This window comes from Plectropomus leopardus, chromosome 8, assembly GCF_026936395.1.
Source record: "Plectropomus leopardus strain MGB_pleo_1.0 chromosome 8, ASM2693639v1, whole genome shotgun sequence".
Lineage (NCBI taxonomy): Eukaryota > Metazoa > Chordata > Actinopteri > Perciformes > Serranidae > Plectropomus > Plectropomus leopardus.
In genome coordinates, this window is record NC_142183.1 from 2,973,211 (window position 1) to 2,997,685 (window position 24,475).

The window sequence follows — 24,475 nt, forward strand, 5'->3', positions numbered from 1 at the left end:
GTCTGACACGTCTGTTCGTTGGAGCGGACATGTCGGACATGTCCGTACACTGGAGCACACTGTCGGACATGTTCGCGCGCTGGAGTGCGATGTTGGACATGGTGTTCCTACCTGTAAACTGGTTGACTGGTGGCTGTGGGAAAGGGTTCTGATTGGCCGGCTGTCCCGGCTGGTCCTGGTACTGTGGGGGAGGTCGGGTCAGGTGTCTCTGCAGCTGCTGGTCCTGCTACCGCTGCTTCTCCTGCACACACACACACAAGACAACTCATCAGAAACTCAGGGTCAAATTATAAGACAATACTTCAACACTACAGCTGGACAGTTTAAGCATTTTTTAAGAGAGGGCTGGAAGAAATCACTACATTTTAATACATAAAAGTAGCATTCATGGCAAATGAGCCAAGACAATGAGAAATTAACGCCAAAATGACCCCAAAATTAGCAAAAAGGCACAAAAAACTTATCGGGAAAATCAGTATATATATAAAAATAAATAAATAAACATAAAGGAAGAAAGTGAAACAAAAAGCAAACACTAAAAAAAAAAAAAAGCAAACAAGACTTGGAAAAAAACACACGCAAAAAAATCTGTAACAAAATATTTAATACGTAATATGATAAAATATATTTTTTCCATTTTTTTTTCTTTTTTTTCCCCAGACATTTTTCCATAGCCTTTTTAAAATAATTTTAAATTTTTATTTATTTATTTATTTATTTTGGCAATTTGTAGAGCATTTAATACCAAGTTACTGAATGCCTTTTTGTCATGTTTTTGAAGGAAATCGCACCAATTTACTCAAAGGTTTTAAATACTTGTGCGAGGCATCTGAAAGCAGCACGAGACAAATGATGTGAGTATAAACCAACACTGAGCTCTTCGGCTGCATCAGGAGGCTCGAAGCTGAGAGATGATTTTAAAATCAAACAGCTCCCTCAGGTGTTTAAAATATGCTCACAGGTAGCACAATGTTTATCTTCATCATCAGGTTTAAACATAAAGCAGTGATATGTGAATAAAATCAGGCTCAGACTGCATCCCTAACCCACGTTATTCATCATCAACATTTTACTTTTCTATTAAACAAATGAATCTAAGTGTCAATACCGCTCTTTTGAGTGGAACAGCAGAATCCCACTTCTCCTGTTTATGTCGTTTATATTTGCATTTTTTGAAAGATGTCAAGCCAAGAGACTGACCGAATGTCTCCAATACGTAACCTTTAGATTATATTAATTTAGTGCCTTTCATTGATATGGTGATATAAACAAGAAACACACAAACAAGCTAAAAACGATGGCGTCAGACTTCGATCGTGCAGTTTTGAAATCTAATTTAGGCCTCATATTATTGGTCATATTACCACTGAGCTGTGCAGCCACAGATCCCACAAGAAACAGAAAGTAATGACCTCTAATCATTTAATACCGATTAGATTCACAAACTGATTCACTATTTTAGCAGAAAATATTTTAAATTCTGTCTTCCTCTTCACCACATCTGACCTCACTTGATCAAAAACAAGGAAATTAAAGAAAATTGAAGTCTGACGCAAACGGTTTTCAGAGGCATGCAAGTGCTAACGCTCAGCTTGCAGGAAACCAACAAAAAAATCAAAGACTGTTTCATCAGCTGCATTATTAACTCATGGTTAGATGACCAAACATTCCTCAAATGAGCAGTAAACAGGGTTTACACACATTTTCAGGGATAAAAGATCAAAACTTCTCCATGACTTTTTAAGGACACGCTGTTATGTTACATTGACGAGAGGGTTATCTATTAGGCAGCGTTTCTCTGCATTCACTCCTTTGACATTTTGTATTTTATCTTTACTTATTTGATGCTCTGTTGTTTCATTCTTATTTGCTTCTGTATTTCTGGAGCAATCGAGCACAATAATTTCCTTCTGGATTATAAAGTTTGATCTTATCTTATCCATGGAATTTAAACAATTAATTTCATTATGCTTAACTAAATTCTGTGACTTTTCTGAAACTTTCAAGCATGTTACTAATTCCAAGACTTTCCTATTCCTGGAAAACCAGATTGTGAAATTCCATGAATTTTACCAGTTTTTCATGACCATAGGGAACCTGAAAAATACTCAGTTATGCAACTATAAAAACAACTTATTTGGCGTATTTGCCTTAGAATTTTCCACCTGATGATTACTATGATGACTATTTCCACTAGGTGCACTATCACTATCAGAAAAAAAAAAAAATCTACTTAGCATGTAGTATATTGAAAATATATATTTTTTTAAATCCACAAAAAAAACATAGTGGCATCATGACAAAAACCTGGCATTTAAAGGGTTAAAATTCTGAAAATGTATGAATATTTGATATTTATGATTAGGACTGATGTTAGTTTAAAAAAATAGCTCAATGAAAGTAGAAAGTAATATGAATAATTTTTAAAGCTTGATTGTGAACAGCACATTTGTGTGCAGATAGGAGTGTGTGTAATTAAAGCGGGACCTGAAGGGTTAATGAGATGTGGTCATGTTGTTGGTGAAGTGCATGATTTTAGCATAATGGCATTTTGGTGACATGTCCGGGTGTCCACCTTCCTGTATTAGGTGCTGAAACACATATTTTTGTCTCTTTTGGGACAGGAAAGTTTTGTGAAGTTCACCTGTTCGGCCATCAGCTGCTGTCTCTGCATGTACTGCTGCTTCTGCTGCTCCAGGATCTGCTGTTGATGCTGCTGCTGTTGTTGCTGCTGCTGCTGCTGTTTCAGCGCCGCCGCCACCGCCGCCGCCTGGTTGCTCAGGTACGCTGCGTTGCTGTGGTTACCCGCCATGGCGTTTGCCCCCGGCTGGGTCGCCATGGCGTTGTTTCCGGGCGCAGACGGCATGTTGTTGGCGGGACCCGGGCCGTGTGGAGGAGCAGGATAGGAGTTCTGGTCCTGACAGAAACATGAATTAATAAAGTTATGAATGTTTTTACAGGAGGGAGCAGCACGTGGAGAGACGTGGTTCTGTTTCAGACATTATTTCAGAGATATTACTTTGAGCTGAACTAAAATTTGCAAAAAAATGAATGAAGTGAAATGTGTTAATCCAAAAATTTGGGTCTAACTAACAAGACTGTTTAAACATTTAAAGTCTAATCCCCTCAGGATTAATTAAACAATTATTATTATTCAAAAAAACATATACCCATTGCAACATATGTCAAAATAATTGAGAAAGATTGTCTCCATATTTCTAAATAAATTTCCAGGATATTCTAGGACAACATACTAAAAAAAAAAAAAACAATTTATTTGATTTACTCACATGCTTTAATTTTCTATAGTTATATTGCAATATAAATTGTTTGCTTCCAACCCTTAGTCTTATTCAGATGTTTAAATGTGTATAAAATAAGGGCAGAGAAATATAATTATTATTTTGTTAATTAATTATTAATATTAGAAATAAAAATGTAACTTTTGGTAGCCTGCTATGACATTAAAGTCAGTTACTTTTTAAGTCCAGGAGATACAATTTGCTGCAATAAAAATGACTGAAGTAAGAAAAAACAGCCTAAAAACTTAACCTTAAATAATAAAACAAATACATTTTTTGGGGGGGGGCATAACATGCAGTTGAAAAAGGACTAATCAACTTCAATGTGTTGCAAAAATATTGTATTATAACTTACGTGTTGTAATAATATTGTTTCATGGGGCCTCTAGTGATTCCCACAGTTTAAAATGAAATTAATGAATATGCTGACAGGTTGTTTGTGACAAAGACATTGATTAAGTTATTTTTACCCATAAAAATATCATAATTTATATGTTGATGACACTTTGTGTTGTAAATCTGAAGTTAACAACAAGTATATGTTGTTCATATAAATGCAGCGCAGTAAAATTACAATATTTCAATCTGTAATGAAGAGAGTATAAAGATGCAGAAAATGGAAACATTGAGGAACAGTTCTGAAGTACATGTGCAGTACTAAACTGTACTTTCCACCACTGCTGACAGTACTGCATGGAGGTCTAACAGGACAAAGAAGAAAGTCTGAACAAGTTTTAGGCAGAGTTGAGCAGGAACAGAGCGTCCCGACTGCAGAGAGGAAAAATACAAGCAGCAGCAGCAGCAGCAGCAGCAGCAGCAGCAGCTATATTTAAATACAGAGAGAATATGAAAGGCTGCTTTGTCACTGCCTCCCTTCACCCCCCTGTGTGAGCCTTAGCAACCAGCTGCTTCACACACACACACACACACACACACACACACACACGCACACACACACACACACACACACACACACACACACACACAAACACACACACACACACACACACACACACACACACACACACACACACACACACACTGCATGTTAAAGCGTGGGGCCCCGGCCGGTCTGAAGCAGCTGAACAAAAGGCCTCCCTGCTGCAGACCGACTTCACCTCCACTCAACAAACTGCCCTGTACTGGTCTTCATCTGCACCTGTTGGACCGAAACCAGTACGACCAAAAGCCAGTCTGACATCACACTCAGTGTGGATATCAATTTTACTCCAGAGTCCAAATGCTGCACCGATTTATACTTGGCTGTACGCTGCGAGGCTGCACCGTTATGGTCAAAATACTGATCAAGAAAAAAGTACATAAATAAAGCTTAAAAATATCATAATTTTAAAAATCTAATTATGATAACTAGAAATTAAGAGTTTTCTAGACATTTTCCCAGGTTTAAAACAAACAAACAAAAACACTCTCCAAAATCTACTAATTTCTTATAATTGAAAGGACATTTCTTGACAAGTTCCTTAGAGATCAAAGGTTTGCCAATACTTACTTTATATATATTTACTTTACTTAATACTTGTGAAAGGTATCTGAAGGCAGCACAGAAAAAGTGATGCTGATCCAGGTCTCAGAGGGTTAATCTTAAAAGTTACTCCTCTTGGTGCAGCCAGGTCAAAGTTAAACACTGAAGAAAGACTTTTCTCGGTAGAAAAGTCGGTAAAAATCGGCCCCCGCATGTGTCCTGAACGCTGAATCTACTGGATTTAAAGAAGACTAAATGTCCTTTTTTCTTTCTTTCGGTACAGAGAGTTTTCTAAAGAAGTCGCAGTGTCGAAACTGAATCAGCCAGCAGGAGACTCTGCCGCTGCAACAGACTCTCATTGTTCAGACCTCATCATACATCAGTCCGGTACAGCTGCGCGGGAGCCGCGTTTATTTACCAGATACCCTCTGAAGTGACAACATGTTACAGTCAATGTTCAAGCCAGGGAGTCTCTTCTATGGCGAAAGAATTCACTATAAAACTGTTTTAAAGACTTCAGAGAAACGAAGGCGTGTGTGTGTGTGTGTGTGTGTGTGTGTGTGTGTGTGTGTGTGTGTGTGTGTGTGTGTGTGTGTGTGTGTGTGTTACAGTCCAGGAATGTGCTGCCGGCCTGGTTATGAAAGCAGAGCAGGAACACTCTGATCAGTCCGTACAGATGTTGTTGTTGTTGTTGTTGTAGATTAGCACAGATGCTGCAGTTAGCGTCTACTTTTGAGATGGTCAACTCCAAAAGTCTCTCAAGAAGAAAAAACTTCATTAACCCTTTAAAAACTGGATCAACATCACTTTTCTTAAGATGCATTTAGACACCTTTCACAAGCTTCTGACCCTGTGAAAACTTAACTTCTTTCGAAACATGGAGAAACAAGGCAATGACCAACTTGGCGAGATGGTTTTAAAATTATACCACAAAATTTTTTGGCTATATCGCGATACACAATACATATCTTGATATTTTAAAATCTCCTCTTAAGTATTGTAGGATACTAAAAGTGGCAGGTGTCCCACAAATTTCCAGATATTTAACCCAAAAATGAAACATTTCCAAAAAACTATATTAACAATTCTAATGATTTTATATTTAAACTTTGTGTTACAGAAAAAAATTTAATAAAATATATTGAATATATACATATATTTTCTTTCCTAAGCACTTTTTAAGGTAATTTTTTGATTGTTTTTGGCACTGCATATGCAAAATGTCAACTTCTAAAATCATATTTGAGATTATTTGAAAACTTTGGATCCCTAGTAAAAAATAAAGTCAAGTGAACCTTGAGTTTATAACATTTTATCAGAGTTAAAAAATTAACATCCATGCTTAAAAATAATTGACGATTTCATGTATTCAATAAGTTTTCTAAGGAGTCCTGTTTTAAATTGAATTTTTAGCTGATTAAATGTTGTTGAATAACGTGTTTTTGTGGTGGGAACAGTTTTTCCAAATTCTGATAACAGGAAGGTGATGTAGCTTCACTTTGACCTTTGACGACCTTCTTATTTGTTCTTTGTACATCTTTTGATATTTTAGTGACTATTGTGAATTTCTGTGATGTTTCTCTGAATAAATGTCCCACGAATGTGTTACATGAATGTCAAACAGAAGTCAGCTGAGCTCTTGTGTCGTTGAGTGCTGTTGAGGGAGGCAGTGTGTGTGTCGTCGCCGCGTGTGTGTGTGTGTGTTGTCGCAGTGCGTGTGTGTGTGTGTGTGTGTCATCGCAGTGTGTGTGTGTGTGTGTGTGTGTGTGTGTGTGTGTGTGTGTGTGTGTGTCGTCGCAGTGTGTGTGTGTGTGTGTGTGTGTGTCTTACCTGTGTGTGCGGTATGTGCTGGCGGAAGTTCATGTTGTTCTTCTGTTTGATCTGCTGCTGCTGCTGTCGGATCAGCGTCAGCAGGGCCGCCTTGTTCTGGATCTGGGTGTTGGGGGGCCGCGGCGGCCCTGGCCCCGCCTCAAAGTGCGACAGAGGTTTAGTGTTGTTATAGTTCGGCATGGCGGTCGAAGCCTGAGCTCCTGGCGCCGGCGGGTGGCTGAGCGGCAGCCCTGACGTCGGGTGACCCATCATGTTGGGGTGTCCGGTGGGCCCCGGCATGTAGCTGCCGGCTCCCGCCTTGGGAGAGCTTTTGTTGGGCTGACCGGGCATCAGCAGCTGCTTCTGGGCGTTGGGGTTAAAGTCCTGGGGGTACAGGGAGGGGCTCGTGGGCTTGTCCATACCAAACGCGCCCCCGAGTGGGCTCTGAGAAGTGTTGGCCATCTGGGGCCAAGGCGGGGGGTGGGCGTGGGGCCCCTGGTTGTGGAACTTGGCCCCTGGTTGTTGCTGTTTGTGCTGCATCTGGCCGTGGAGGTGCTGGGCCCTCTGCTGCTGGGCGGCCAGCTGCTGGAGCTGCTGGGCGGGGGACAGGTCTTTGGGCACCGGGGGGCCCGGAGGGAGGAGGTGGTTCGGGGGAGGCTGGAGCTGCCTGGGTGGAGGAGCCGGCTGGGATGGTGGCAGAGCTGGGGAGGATGCAGAAGAGGAGGCGACGGGGGAGCTGGTGGGGTGAGGAGGCGGTCCAGAGGAGGTGGACCGGACATGAGGGGAGCCGGTGCGAGAGTCCTGCTCGAAAGCCACCGAGGCCGGGGAGAACTCCGTCTTCACGCTGGCCAGATCCGGAGGAAGCAGACCCTGCGAGGACTGACCGCCTCCGCCACCACCTGCTGCTCCTCCTGCTCCTCCACCCACCGCCCCGGCACCGCCTGGAGTCGGCGCCAGCTCCAGCGGGTCCTTGCGGTCCTCAAAGCCGTCATTGAGAATGTCCTGGATGTCCTCGTAGGCCACTGAGCAGTTCAGCTCCTCCATCAGCTCCGTCCACTCCTGCTCGTTCAGGTTGAGGTCGGGGAACAGGCTGTTGTTGCCTGCTCCCGACGGCGGCATGATGGGCAGGATGTCGTCGGGCTCCTGCTTCATCTCCTTCCGATGGAAGTCCGAAACGGGCTCCCTGCCGCCATCCGCCGACTCCCCGGCCTGCGCGTGGGTCCCGTTAGAGTTCAGAGAGTCGCTGATGCCCAGTTTGGAGTCCAGCGGGGAGCCGTTGGTGGTGCCGTTATCCAGACAGGCCTTCTTGTTTGGGGGGAAACCGTCGCTGAAACCGTTGACCTGATCTCTGCCCAGCGGAGAACCGGCGCTCTCCAGCTTCCTCTTCACCGTCTCCTGCAGCTGGAGGAACAAACAGAACCATCGAGAGTTAATACACGCAGGAACACTAGGCCGTCACATTTTCACAGCGTTCAAACTTTCATCCTGCTCAAGCGTCTTACATATTTTCAAATTGATATAACCCATCAGATTACAGCGAGATAAATTCACCAACATATGGTCATTTTTGTGGACTGAGCTCATCGAACCCCAAAGACGACTGAACGTGAGAAACAAGAGCATCGTGTGAATGTTTACATTCCTCACACTTTTGTTTGGCATCAGCAATTAATGCCTGTGAAATATGGCCACTGGGGAAGGTGCTCGATAATTTTCATTTGGAAATTTTAATTCACAATTAAATCTGCAATTTTTAATTTGTTTTTTCACTTTTCCTGTTATTTTATTCAACTAATTTATTCCCTCTTTAGTTGGGACCTAACTGATCACATTGGGATTTGATTTTGATTTAAAACATCCTTCACATAACAGAAACAGCTGCCTTGATAAGAAATCTAATGGAAATAGACTTGAACCATGTTTTCTCTCCCCCGTTTTTCCTTTTTCTTCTTCTAATTTATTGATTTTTTTTATTTTATTGATATACTTTTAAAAAATGTATCTATCCTTGTGTGCTGCTGCTTGTTTACTTTAATTTATCATCTTTAAGCACTTGATTTTGAGATGATGTATTATCGCCAAAGCAGGCTTGAAGGAAATTGTTTTTTGTAAATCTTCTGGCTTCCATTAAAAACAAATGTAAAAAAGTTTATTTTACTAAGTAACCACTTTCTTTGCCAAATCTTATTTTTCTTAAACATTCTTAAATCCACCTTTATTATTGTAGTTCTTTGCAACAATGGATAATTTCTGGCACTGTTTAAGGGCTGTAACATACGGTTATTTTCATTATCTGCTGGCAGTTATTTCATTTATATTTTAGCCTACAGCTATGATCATTTTCAGAGCCCAAAATGCCGCCTTCACATGTTAAACCAACATTTCAAAACCCCAAAGATGTTCAGTTTTCAATTATACAAAACAGAAAATCGTCTCTGTGGAGAAGCTCGAACCAGTCGATGTTCGGTTCACACAGAAGTAATAATGTCTTAATATAGACATCAGCATCATGAAATGAGGTTATTTGGAAGTGCTGAGTAACAAAGCCAGCTGTTGAATAATGACAGAGAGTCTATTTCGGTACGGTGCAGACGCTGTTGTCCAGCTGTAGGGGGCGCCGCAGCTGAGAGGACAGAGTTATGAGCGGAGCCAGCAGGCGTTGGGAGTGAAAAAGCTTGTGAGCTGCTGCCGATAATAGAATCAGCTGCAGGCAGGCTTACATAATGCAGATAACAAAGAGCTTCCTCAGAGCAGTCAGCAGATCAGATCTGTTGGCTCTGCGGGACAACACCGGATCTGATGGGAACATTTAGAGCTGCCCTCACATCAGCTGATCCTCACACGCTCTCTCACTGCGATTATCATCTCAACACCTGTTCGCCCTTCACGGAAAGTCTCAACAGGTGAAACCAGGTGAAGCTCTCTCCGCTGTTTACAAACAGGAGGGACACACAGGTGGAAACTACCCGTCTTTTGACTCTCCCAAAGGTTTTGACCTATAATTATATAAAGACATATATCTCAATATTGTCACATCATGCTTTTTTTTTTAAATTTTATACTACCTGTGTACATCTCTGTATATATATGGGCTAAATATTATTTCAAATTACACATATTACAGGTGTCTATAGGTATAAGACACTTAAATGTAATGCTTTTTATTACTTTTTTGATAAGTTTTCACCAAGTTTATATTTTTATTTACACAATAGTGAATCTAAATAATTTTTTAAAAAATTAAAGTGAAATTATTATTTTTATATTTTTGGAGTAACAAAATCATCTTTTTCTTATTCAAGCATTTGCAAATATGTAAAAATATAGTTATTAGAGTGAGTTGGGTAGATCAGTATTTTGCCAACAGTACAAAGTAAATGCAAGTTTGAAGAAAAACAACAGCATTATTTTCAGTGGAAGGTTTAAAGAACTGAAACATCAGAAATGTTGACTTTCATGCAGAAGAGTGACTCACTTTGAGAATGAATGGGTGAATTAATTAATCAATTAATAAAAAATACATTAATTAATTAATGAAAATTAAAAAAAAAAAAAGTTTTTACCAAAAAAAAAAAAAAATCAAATAAAAGTTTTTGTGGCAAAAAGACAAATCTTCGGCTAAATTTAATGCCATATAATATCTTTTAAGGCTTATTTTTAAAATATTTAATATGTAAAATATTATATAATTCAATGAGACATTCCAATACTTTTAATGACCAGCAGACACCCTGCACATTTTTTTTTAATTCTTTCTATTTTCATTTATTTATTTTAATTTATTCCTTCTTAGCAATTACTTTCCACAACAAATATATATTATTGTATTTTGTTGCATTTTATCTTCTGCACTATTTTCTTTTTTTTTTTTTTACTTGTGAGTTTTACTTTTTATACATAACTAAAGATGTGAGGTTTCCATTGCCAGCAGCTGCTCCTCTGTAATTGTTTGAAACTACCGATGTCTGACCTTAAAAAGCTTTTGTTTTGTGTGACCTCCTCTTGTAAACAACACAGCGTGTGTTGGCAGATAGCAGGTCTGAGCTGGTGGTGTGTGTAGATCATCGGGTGCTGCTTATTTTCAAAGGAAAGTAGGTGTTTGGAGAATTATATTTGGATGTAATTAAGTGTTGCAAAGTTGTGGCTTTCGAAGTGTGTAATCTGTGGACGTTTTATATAACAAGACTACAGATCAGCGTGACGATGCAACGCGCTGATGTTTCAGGTTCAATATCGAGCACATTTACTGTCTTAGTTTAGCACAAGAGCACACCAACATCTGCTGATTTTAAGAAAACACACAGTACAGCTGAGGCTGATGGGAATATCAGTACATCTGCAGATACATATGTGATCATAGACCAAAGTGTTGGACACATTAAAACACATTTTTAACTAATAAATTTCCATGGCTTCTCTAAAACTTTAAAGAACATACATTCTCTGACACCACCATCAATACTCCTTATTGGTTCTTTTTCGTTACTATATAAAAGCTTTTTAAATATATATATTTTTGAATAATGAATTCATAACAGGATTAGAACTAATTATTTAAATATAATTTACAGACTGTTCGCTATTCATGAGAGAGAGAAGGAGGTGGTGCAAAAAAGGGAGAGGCATGCCAAATAATTATTTACACACTGGGAGGGATTCATGTTTCTGTTTTGGCTTTAGGGAGGGGCATATAACTGTAAATGGCTGTATTTGGATTTATTTTACCGCAGATTTTAAAAGAAAAAATATCTTCAAAGCATACCTTATTCCAAACATATATTAAAAACTTTTTCTTTTTTTTCTTTACATTGTTTTTTTTGGGTGATTTTTAAAAGAAAACATGCCATTTTGGCATTTTTTCTTTAACATTTTTGGCCATTTCTATAGAAAAAAAACTTTTAGAGAGACTTTTCCAAATCTTTTAGGTAATATTTGGTTTTCCAAAACTTTTTTTCCGGCCTGGAAATTGCTATTTGGAAACTTTTCCAGGTTTTTCTTGACCATACGAACCCTGTTTTAATGTTGACTGATGACAGACTGACATCCTGAGGACTTAGTGTGGCTGAAAATGTTTAAAAACTGAAACTCAAAAATTCCACATTAGACCAGCAGATGATAAAGGTATTAAATCCATGTGATAAAATTCATACGAACATCAATAATGGAATAAAAATTAACTAACCTCATTAAAATAAATACTCAATGAATAAAAGTACAAACACTGAACTGTGATCCAGCCTGAAAACCTGATCAGATCACTGCTACAGTACACGTTTATATCAGAAAACAAGATGAAAAGTTTGAGCCTCATGAGCAGAGTGGCGTCAGTGTGAACAAAGGTGACGTCTTCCTAAAAATATGCTGAGAATTTCCTGATTAGCCCGACTGGTGCCAGAATGGTAGATTCAAAATATTTGGACACGCTTAGTTGGCCGGTAGCTAGTAGTAACAGTTTACTTTATAAACTGCAGTGTGTTCAGAGAGACCCAGTGCTGGTTTCAGCCCCAAACTGGGAAAACTGGGGTTTAACCCACAGAACATAAACAGGAAGATGGGGACTGAACAGACAGTAATTCAAACTTTTTAAATATTTTATCATCTTAAGACACAAAAAAACACCTGCAGAGATGGGTCAGCGTCGTCACTGAAGTGTCCGACAAGTATGCTTGAGCGGCATATTCTTTCATACCTTCCTGACATTTCGGCGTGGTTTACAGTATATGGCGGTACTTGTGAAAAAAAAAAACATTAAAGCTAAGCTGTTGGCGGTAAATTCACTGCACGATTTCTTAAAGTGTGAGGAAAAAACAGATCAGAGACATATCTGAGTTTCAGTTTCGGCTGGTTCAGTGTCAGTTACTCTCTTTCTCTCCCTCACGTGAGCGCTCTCGTTTTTAAAATCAAATTTCCATCAGCAATTTCAGCCAAAACACAGATGATTTCAGAAGCATGAGAACATACAAACACACAGCATCCTGTGACGTGTTTAACTATTTAAGTTAACTCATCTTCCAGCGAGCCCTCTGCTCCAGCATCAAAGTGGAAATGTTGAAAAGGCTCAGAGTAGCTGTGGTTTTTGGTACCGCTGTAGCCAATTCAGCTCGACAAACTGATGGTAATATGCACTGTTTTTGCAGTTAGGCCGCGTGTCCACCAAAGTTTTCTTTCCCAGTTAAAAACACCAGCGGCTGCACTGGAAGCTTCCAGCTGGGAGCGTTTGAGAGCTCTTTGGAGGTGCAGCAGCTTTTGTTTTCAGCTGAGGTGATTGGTTGCATCTATAGACTGTATATACAGATGACGACACGACAGCTCCCCAAACTTTTCACTCTTGATCGCCCTCTGGTGTCTGACTGCAGTACAGGTCATAAAGCCTGCCCCTCTATGTTAGTGAATGGGACAAACTAAAAACTCAAAGTACACGCAAAATAAAATTTTCCTAAAGATTGTTTGTGTTTGTTTGTTGAAATGTTTGTTTTTATGAAAAGTTCAGTTTTAATGAGTTATTTAATCATACAAAATGGGGATTTTTTTACCATGATTGGCAGCTATAACAGCCAATCCATGTGTTTGTATTCAATGGAGCTGTTCACGATTGGTCAGATGGGTATTTTGGCAGAAACTCCCCCAACGCAGATATCGCTACTGTACAGACTCCCAAAGTTGAACATGTTTTAACTCTGAGCACTCAGAAAAAGTGCCTAACGAGCAGCCCAGAAGAGACGCTCAGCACCTTGTCGCCCTGCTGGTGTTTGCTCGATGTGTTTTCCTGGCGGTTTTTGGGTGCACAAAAGGTCAAAACATGTTCAACTTTCCTTTCCACTCATCACTGTCACTTTTGACCACACACCCAAGCCCTGCTCCACAGGTTCACCCAGCTGTTAATCAAGATGAGCTTCCAGGGCGATTTGCAGCGGTCGCAGCCGGTGCAATTCATCTCTGTCAGATCAGCCTCATGGTGTTATAATAATAATGTCATAATTTAGACTTAACTAAACTTCTTTTGGTGTGGATTTTTGACATATTTCAAGGTTATGTTTTGTTAATTTCATTAGCAAAATGATTGTTTTTGTTTCCTATGATTTTACTTGACGCAGTGGAAACATCCTGGTAGGAATACTGACGGTGCCTCCGGGACTTTGGTTTGTTTGTGTTTGGATTAAGGTGAGCAAGGTGAGTTTCCCTTCAGGGAACAATGAAACAGAGTCGACATAAAGTTTGAACACATCACCAAGGAGACGACCACAGAAATGAATGGTGACTGAACTGACTCTGGTGTGTGTGCGCGCCTGGGTCTGGAGCTCCAACCATTAATTAATCAATAAATTGACTGACAGGAAATTAATCTGCAACAATTCTGATAATCCAAAAAATATTTAAGGTAGAAAATCACTGGTTACTGTTTCTCAAATATAAATAATCTCTTCTGTTTTGTTTTTCTTTTTGGGGGGGTGATGGTAAACGGACAAACTAAAATAATAAAAACATCAGCATGCACCCTGAATACATCTTGCATTTTCACTTTTTGTTGACACAGCCCAAACATTTAAGATAATCTAGTCTGATATCTGGGACGTCTGCATTATCACAGCAGCATAGGGAAATAAAATCAGGGTGTGTACAAGATAAGATAAGATAAGTAAAAAGAAAAATATAAGCAGTGCCTACAAGACGCGTCATTTTTTGTGATAAAATCAAAATATTTTTAAGAAAGTAGTTATGCAGTAACTGCCAAAGTAACCCCAGTGCAAATAAAGATGACTGGAAAACCAGAGAAAAGAGAGAGAGCAGCGTGTCTGCCCCGAGGAAAAGGAAACTCTGGTGACTCACTGAGCTCCTCAAACCTGAAATACTGGTCTGACCCCTCCTCCCCGTTACCATGGATACAGAGCTGGCCGAAGAGTGGGAGGTGGAGGAGGGGGTACAACACACTGCCATCTACTGGGGGAGGAGGGGGTGAGGGGAGGTCACAATGCAATGAGCACAGCAGCTGCATTCTGGGAACTGGAGTCCCTTGAGTGTGCAGAAAGCTTCATCTGTCAGGTTACAACAACTAAAACTACTGTGCAACTCATTAATGATACCACTGTAAATATAATAGATCACAGTACAAGATTTATTAACCCTTAGGGCCCGCTGCACACACTTATTACACGTTTTTCTGCTTTGATGGCTGTGGGATCAAAATGTCAGTTTGAATGGGTTTCATCGAGCATTTTTTTGCTCTTAACGGTCTGAATGTAACAATGTAGTTTCCACGGTGTATTTTAGACTTATTGTAGATGAGCTGGAAAGTCATAGATTAAACAAAAAAAATATACAATCTTGGCAAAATGCATGCCATGTGCATTAAGAATTATCAAAAAATTAAGAATGAAAAGCGCATAAAATGCACCAAACAGTCCCTAAAGGCTTAAATATAACATGAATGAGTTCAGATTACATGTTAGGGCCTGAAATTCAGTGCAGCAGAGATATTCTAATATTCACGGTCTGTGTTGAGTGTTTGCTCTGACAAAACTTTTACAAAGTATTAAAAATGAGTACACTCAAGTTATTTTTACTGTGATTCAAACAGTGATTTGGGGTTTTCTTTAATACTTTAGCTCACAGTAACAGCAAACTTTACACAATTAATGAAAAAGATATGAAGTAATAAATGGCTGTATTACATTAATAACTACAGTCTGAGCAGATTTAATACCATGAAAGAAATTTTACTCTAAGTGCTAAAATGAATTCTTGATTGTATTTTAATAAATATTGTTATAGTCACTTAACTGTTTAAGTAAGGAGGATTTGTTTACTCTCAATGAGAAGACACTTTTTATATTAAGTGACTATCAGAGCGATCTCTGACTGATGTCCAGACAAAATAAGAAGTTTAAAAACAGGACTTTCTCATTTTGAATGTCTTTTTCTACTTGGATCAACTAAACGATCGATCTAAATAAACTGGCACACCTTTCAAATCTTTTTGGACCAAGCTGAACTGAGTTTCTTTGTATAGTTACCACCTTTGCTTGTGTTTGCGCCCAGTTGCTGTCTTTTTTAAAAATGTAATATACACCTTCGTCAGAGAGACAGAAGTTAAATGACATTTTCCGGTCACGAACACTACCATTTCAGCAGTAACAGTCTCTGAGAATGTAAAAATAGGCTTTCATTTTGCAGGATGATAAAGCCCAGATATGTCTGTTCAGAAGACACTGAATGTCTTTGTTGTGGCTAAAACAACTGAATCTGCATATTTAACATCACTGTGAAATAAATAAAGGCTCCTAAATATCTTCAGAGTGACTCATCCTCAAAGTTTTGTCTCTCGCTTTGCCACAAAAATCCAAAATATCTAGTGTGTTTACGTCACCTTCTCGGAGTTTGATTGCATTCTTTCAGCATGAATATTTGGTTTCTTGCACTGAAACTCTTGTTTTACATTTCTGTCGCTGATGTTTATTTGACTTTTACTGTGTTTTTTTGGTTATGTCTATTCTTCTAAGTGCTCGTAAACACACGGTAACTTCTAGAACCAGACCCATAAATCTGCTGGCTGACGTTGCTGGTCGATATCATCACAGATAAATCAGTAACAGCTACGTAAACAAAAATTAAAGGACATTTTTAGTTGTTTTTTGTCTCTATCTGAGCTGTGTTTTTAATGCAAGTTTAAGATATCTTAGTTTTAAATGTGTTTTAATTCCTAATTATTGTTTACCACTAAAAGAATATAAACTGTGATCCTACATTACCTGTTAATATTTGTGATTCTGTGACATTATAATATCATCCTTAAAGATCATATCTTCCTGTTTCTAATCTTTAAAAAGTTAATTTAAGGTTAATGCTTGTGTAAAAAGTGAATATGCTCCAATACACTGGAAAGGTGGGCAATATGGATAAAACCCTCTATTGCAATATGTGTAACTTAATGTCATGATATCATGAATTTTATGTAAAAATAATTTGAAAATTTGATAAGAGACAAAGCAAAAAAGACAGCGGTGTTTATTTTTAGCAAATCAAGCAAATGCAAAGCCCAAAAAATCTACTGAAAAATACACAATATACTAATATTACTATTAATGAGACTGCTAATTCATTTGTAACAGTTCCTACAATTACCATATACACCAAGAGATGTTAAAAGAGACAGATGCTACCTTTAAACACTAAATTTGAATAATTCATACCATCCGATGATACATGCTCCAATATTTCTCAGCACTATATATTTTACTTTCAAATACTGAATATCAAAAAAATACAAATTGAAATGTTAGATAAACTCTTATATGAGCTCGGCTGTGGTGCTGATTGTTTTAAAAACATTAAATATCGATATTAAAATCTGAATTAAAGTGTTTTGACCTGCAGTTAGTGACATCACAACTGAGAGAAGCCAATCACGGCCCTGCAGAGGTGATTCGGGCCCGCCTCCTACAGCAGCGACACGGAGCAAGTTGACGACACGGAGCAGAGCGAGGCGTTTCCTGACAGTGTTAGTGTTCAGGACAAACACACACACACACACACACACAAACAGCCACACACAGAGCGACACACGCAGTGATGAGTCAGCGGTGAGGGGGCGGTGGGGGGTTTCTGCTCATACTGAGTCACCTCTCAGGACTCCAGTCAGGGTTTGTCAGTCCGTCTCTGCTGAGAGCAGATTCACGCTGACGAACAAGCTGACTCCATGTAACGAGGGTGGAGTACTCCTCATATCAGCTCTATCTAACACCGGACTAAATTTAAACTCCCAGAAGGGTGGAAAAACTAAAGTAAAACCCAACGTGGAGACTTTAGGCAGGTGTTGTTACAAAACCTCAGTCCTCTGAACCCGACTGGAGGCAGAAACATCACTTTTGACCATTTTCCTGACTTTGTTAATGTGACAACTGTTTGATGAACCTGTAGAAAATCTTCAATGATCGTGAGACTTCCTCAGCTCCCATAACCATTTTAAATATTACTGGACAAACTTTTGCTCATATTTAATGATACTCCTCCCACAGTGAGTCTGTTACAGGATGATTTTCGGTGTCTTTCCTCATGAAAGAATAAGTGCCGTCCCCACAGATAATGAGGACTCATTTCTTGAGCTTTGCATTCCTTTGCTAAATTATTTACTGTCTGAACGCAAACAAACTCTGTTAATAGGTCGAAACCCTTCAGAGTGGAAGTAAACTGTACCAAGTGCCACCCCTTAAAGCAGTGGTTCCCAACCAAGCTAAAATGATGCTTATATTTTGTGAAATGAAACTCAATGTGATAATTTATCTGATGTGTTGAACTAATGACTAAGGAGAAACCTGGACTCTGCGGCTGGACCAGTTGGGAACCACTGCCTCAAAGCACCGCCTGCACTCCACTTACTCAACTCTGAACATCCTGCAGGAGCCAAGAAAATCTTGTACAGGACCTGTAACTGCTCAGTGACTATTCAATGCTTTTTAACGACCCAAAAACGTCATCAACAGACACTAGAATATTTTCAAGGATCCCCAGAAAAGGCCATAACAATCTCTATAAGCATCTTATGAGCGCCTCTGTCCATATAGCATTTTTTCTCTGTGCCTGCTTTTTTTTGTTCCCTACGGAAAGAGAGTTTATGCATCTGCATTGAGAAAAGACGCCACACCCAGCGTCTTTTTTCAGAGCACTCAGAGCACTAGCGTGTGCTAGTTTTGGTGGGAAATACCAGAATTTTTTAAATACGCAAATGAGCAATTGGCTATATTCCCACTGCCAATGAACTCACCCCTACAGAGCGAGTCTGCCTTTTCTGTCAGTTGGCGTTTGTTTTTTGATTTGTTGATGTGTCCATGCAACGTGACAGACAGGAAGGAGAACAGGTAAACAGAACAAAGCTTTAGACTCAGAGGTCTTTGTAAACTTTTCAGTGGTTTCTTTTCTTTAATTAGTGTGATGGTGCGTCATTGCACCGTGTTCACCCGGGTGTTGTGTTCCCATTAATGCTGATCGGAGCCGGAGGCGATGAAAAGTCGTGTCTACTGCAGTCATTTGACCTGGGTGAGAATGCCGATCGCATTCTCATTGCATTAAAAAGCCAGATGATAGGGTTTTCTGTGCCATGGGAATGAGGATATAGAGTATATCCATGTCTGCTTTAACTGGTAAATATAATTTTCTCTCAGTTTCAGCACTTTTTCCAGATTAAAACAGTGTTATTTCAGCTCCAGTACAGAGCTGCCAAACAGCCTCCAGGTAAATCTGAGAAATCTTAAAACGCCTGCTTTGGGTTTCAGTGAGCTTGTAACTTTCTCTGTAATCGAACATTTTAAATGCCAATAAAAAAGTCAAACACGTATCAGAGTTTATGGATTTAAGTTGATTTTGTCAAGAAGACATACTGATTATAAAATAATGATTTTGGTGGTTGGCAAAAGCTGCTACATGGTGAATTCAGCTGCACTGAAACAAAGTGACGATCACAGAGAGCTGGAGGAACCAACTGAAACTCTGCAGTTACAGACTTTCTGTTGCCTCTAACTTTTTCTGTAATTATATATTTTTGGGACCATAAAATAATGACTGTCACCAGATGTTGTCTGTGAACTAAAGCGAGGATGAAGAAGAGATTTTACTGTTGCTAAGGTGTTTTTCAGGGGGCTGCACAATAAAACGACCTGGAAACAAGAATGTGGGCGCAAACTGTTTTCACACAAAAATGGGGTTTCAAATTTAGATGGAACATTTTTAAGGGCCACAAAATTTTGATTTGGTTTTATTTTCTCTCTGTGGGTCAGCTTGACATTTTGTATGAGCACAGTTTCCTTTATGTGGTAAATGAGAGCTGAACTTTTCCAACAGACAGATGTAAACCTGCAGCCCACCTGCAGTCTCACCTGCTCTGAGAGACAACTATCAGATGGACTTTGGACTCTTCTACACTCCCCTCCTCTGTTTTCTAACAGCTGAGTTTCTGCTAACGCGAGCGAGCGCACACACACACACACACACACACACACACACACACACACACACACACACACACACACACACAAGATTTTAACTCTTAAAATATGACTTACTTAAATTTTCACCACAGAAATGAGGTATATCTTCACTGAAGAACGGTAGATTTAAAGAAAAAACGAATTGTGAGTGTTACATTACAAACAATTCTGGTGTAAATGACCCTTAAACAGCGTGAAGATTAATAGTTTTAGTTTTCACTATGAGTACCCGAAATGAGAGGCGTAATCAGGCTGGAAGTGCGGCAGATTTAAATCCTGTGGTTTGAATTTTGGTGTTGGGCTGAGCTGCAGATGGTTTATCACAAGTGCACCTTCAGGCAGGTTCATATGCAAACATGTAGAGCCACAGTTATAAATAAATACGCTGCTGCTGAACCTATAAATAGCTTATTTTGTGAGTCTCAATGATAAATGCAATTTTTAAGTTCGATAAACACTAATTAAAAACCCCAGTGGGAATCAGTTTATGTGACAGAGAAAAGCAAAGAATTGTAGCACCTGCAAAATTGTGGCTTTTTTTTCTAATAGATTAGTTAGATTATCAATTTTCTGTAGATAAACTTATTGCATAATTATTTCCGCGCCATCACTGCAATAAATACTAAAACAGAAAGGAAAAAGTCAAAGTCTTAGATCCGGTTGGGATTTGGACACTGCAGCAGTTATGAAGTGGCTGAACGGATCCAGTCTGCGTCTGTGAAAGCAACCACAGCCAGAAACACAGCGGTCATGTGACCAGACGGCCACAAAATAACACTTCCTCTGTCAATCACCGACACAATCACAAAGACAACGGTGAGGAGGATTTCACTGATGAGCCGCTGGAGCACAGAAACGGTGATCAATCAGTCAAACGTCTGATACTCAGAGCTCCCTGTCAGACTGTGGGTCCGTGTGTCTGCTTGTATCAGTGTCAGTGGGGATGATTTGGACTTGTTGCATGTTTGTACTAAATGGTGTTTCAGGTTTTTTTTACGGAGGCCTTGAGAGCTCAACACACTGCAAATAGACAACACAAGCACGCGAAGAAACATCAACAACATGTCAACACACGACACATTAGAGGTCCGGGTTAAAATACGATTCTCTGATGCATTGTGGCGCTCTCTGGAAAGCTTAAGCCTCGATGCAGAAAAGCCAATAATTTTAAAATTTAAAACCCAATTCTCAACATTATGACGGCCTGTAACAAAGTAATAAGACCTGGTTGTTTGTTCTTTAAAAGAGAACCAACTATACGGGTAAACATATCCGCCGTAAAACGTGCACATCATAAATACACTAACTTACTGCTGTTTTAATAAACTTTAGGTACTGTTGGACTCATTTTACGCACTTTTCATTCTTCAGTTTTTGATCATTTTGACTGTGTTTATGCATTTGGCATGTTTTCACAAAATTGTGTATTTGTGTGTCATCAGTGAATTTCCAGCTCAGCTCCTAGAATTGAAACCCATTCAAACTGACATTTCTGATCCCACAGCCATCAGAGCAGAAAAACAGGACTTGTATTATTTCTGGGTGTCATTCTGGGCTTTTGACTCTGAATTTGTCATTTTGACCATATTTGGCATATGGAGGAAATACATGCTATTTCCACCAGGTGACCTGTCACAATCAATGTAGCTGCTGATCACTGACATATCCCAGACTGGGATATTCAAAAAATGCCCAAATTGTATTATTTCATTCTGGACTTTTGCCTTTGAATTTAATTTTTACTTTTTTCCACCTGATGACATCATCTTTATCATATTTGACACATAGAGAAAATACATTTCCACTAGGTGCACTGTCACAGTCAATGTTGCTGTTAATCACTGACATATCCCAGACAGAGATGATAAAAAAAAATCTGCTTTGCAAGTAGTACATCGAAAAATAATTCTTATTGTGTGTGGGGTTTTTTAAAATCTAAAAAACCGTGGCATCAGGTCAAATATGTGGCATATAAAGGGTTAAAATGCTAAAAAAATTGATGAATATTTATGATAAGAAATGATGTTGGTAAAAAATTAAGTCAGGGAGATCTGAATATAATATTAATATATAAAATTTTTTTAAAGCTTTTTTAAAGCTGTATTTTGTGTGCAGAGTGATGCGAGTGTGTGTAATATTAAAGTGGGTTAATAAAAAGCTGTTGCTGAAAGTAAATGCATATGTTCATTTTATTTACGGAACAATACTTAAATTAGCAAGTACACAATTAAAAAAGATAAATCATGCAGGTAAATGCATTGATTATTCTTTTAGATTTGCATTGTCGCCCTCTGCACCACTATCAAATTCCTTCACATGAAATCAGACAAAATACTCAGATTTATTTTGGATTAAAGACCAAGCCAAAAATGTCACAATACTATTAAAACTCTTTCTGTATAAATGTTATTTTTGAACTGTGGTTCACACTTCTCATGTTAAATAAACGTGTAAGTCAATGCTTATTTAACTTAACACCCTTTTCTTTAAATTTCTTTTGAGCTTTATACATTTAAATTCTTAATTAAATATCTGTCACAGCTTAAGTCAGTACATACAAGAGATTTTTAATGATAAAATTTTGCTCTAGAAATAACAATGCCGGGCTAAATGAGATTAATAAAATTACTGTGAAATTTGTGATTATTTATCATAAAATCATACCGATAAGATAATACCAAAATTAGCAAATTTCCCATAATGCAGCGAGAAACTGTTTTATATGTGTTTAGTTGATTGATCTGGAGTTTAAGTTTCTAATATTCAGTCATGTTAAAAGTGTTTTTATGCCCGTTATTTCATTCAAAAGACTACTGTTAACAGCGAAAGGTAAACTAGTTTAGCTCTGGTTGTTCATGCTGATTTTGCTGGTTTAACTCACACCACCTAATTAAAGGTTATGTGCGGTAACCCTTCACTATTTGGTCCATTTACCCACCACTAATGTCTGGCCACAGACAGCAAAACACACAATCGCCTCGACCATAATTATCATGAGAAACATTTTGGGACAGTATTGTACTGAGAGTCACACTGTGACTCCTGATTAAAGCAATCTGAGTCTAATCAGTAAATACCACAACCCTCCCTCTTTGGTGGTTTATTCAAGGGATGGTTCAGATTTTTTTTAGGTGAGGTTTCACAGAGTACTCATCCATACACAGTATATTTAAAACAGAAGAAGTCAGCCAGAACGCCCCCAGTTTAGAGATGCAGCCACAAACCGCCATGGAAGCTGAGCAGACTACTGCTGTGGACGGGGGGGTCACCGACCAAACACATTTTAGCCACCTGAATAAAGTCCCACCTAAAACAATCTATATCAGTTGATGTGTGCGCTATGAAGACGGTATTTTTGCCACTTTACCTTAATGTCAGACAGTGATTTTCAATATGAAATGACGCTGTAATATCACTCTCTTCACCGCCAAACTCCACTGAGAGAAACAGCGATTTAACATCGCTTAACACAGGAGCTGCTGGTCTACCGCCGCCTCCAACACTTAGTTAGTTTGTGTTATTGTGTGAATTCGGTGTTTGAAAGTGTTTGTTTGGATTTGCCTAAGTCACACAGCAACAATAACTGACTAACGGATTGAGGCAGCGGTAGACCAGCACCTCAGTCTCCAGCAGGCTAAAATTACATTTTTTATAATGGAGTCTGGTGGCTTTGACCAGAGCAAAGATAGGGAACTGAAGATGTTTATGGCTTCCCCATCGAAACCGGCTGTCTGATGGTAAAGTAAAGCAGTGAAAATACCATCAGAACACATTTAAACTCGGGCTGGGCAATACAGCTTTAAAATAATATCACAGTATTTTCAAGCAATATCACGATACACAGTATATATCTTGATATTTTTAAATGTCCTCTAAACTACTCAAATACAAAATTATTCAATGAACTACAGTTACACAGCTATTACAGCTACTACTATAAAATCAAGTTACATAAACTACTATTATGGTAAAGTTTAATAGAATATTGTTATGACATTAAATTAAGCAAAGTATTGTAATAAACAGAGATCTTCATCGGGCATTATAAAAATTTGAAAATGTCTAACGAAGATCTTAGCTAGATCAAAACGTGGTACAATTAAAATTAACTGGGAGCTTTTAATACAGTGTGCAGATCTTTTGTTTAATTCTTGTTTTGGTTTGATTTTTCATTGTATTTATTCTTTTTTTTTTTTTTAATTTTGCTTATTTCTGAGCCATGTCTTTTTAGATTATTTGTTAGCTTCTCCCGTTTTTGAAAAAAAAAAACAACAACAACAATAATCTGCTCATGTGTCCAAGGGTTAAAGCAGTCTTGTAAACTGTATGCCCTATTTTTTCTTTGTTGTATTTTAGGAAGCTGTGTGTTACACATTAGCCAAGGAGACTACAGATGAAAAACAGTCTTTATACCTTGTGTATTTACTAATTTGCGCTGTGGTTTCTTGCATAAACTAAACCTAAGGGCTCACGGGGACAGCAGAACTGCACAATGTAAACACAAACACCAGACTACTATGCACGGATAACGACGTAGTGTGTCGGTGGTGTGTCTGTAACATCCAGCGTGTGTCCGGTGCTCACTCACCGCTATCAGGGTGCTGTTCCGGCTCTGCTCCGCCGCCGTCCCTCCGCTCTCCCCGAGCTCCGCGCTCCCTCCTCCGCCTCCGCTGCCGGGCGCTCTCTGTCCGGCCTGGTCGCCGCTGGGCTGGGGCTGCCGGTGCTTGTTGGACCGCTTGGCTTTGGCCTGCAGGCAGCGCTGGTGCAGGGCGAAGGTCTGCTGCCTCTCCAGCTCCAGCCGCTCCAGCGTCGCGCTCTCGTAGCGGCTCTCGCAGCTGTTGTGATGCTGCCGGAAGAGCTCGATCCTCCGGCGGAGCCTCTCCATCACCGCGCTGTGTCGCGGT

The 24,475-nt window shown here is 39.2% G+C and overlaps 1 protein-coding gene across 1 annotated transcript in view; it reads right to left on the minus strand.

Annotated features, from left to right (window-relative positions):
* maml1 (mastermind-like transcriptional coactivator 1) overlaps window positions 1-24,475 on the minus strand; it is a 34,512-nt gene that overhangs the window by 7,539 nt on the left and 2,498 nt on the right. The window contains 4 exon segments of the mRNA XM_088080739.1: window positions 112-241; window positions 2,645-2,917; window positions 6,616-7,995; window positions 24,160-24,463. Of these exon segments, the coding sequence (XP_087936865.1) occupies window positions 112-241; window positions 2,645-2,917; window positions 6,616-7,995; window positions 24,160-24,456 (2,080 nt within the window). The 5' untranslated portion in view covers window positions 24,457-24,463.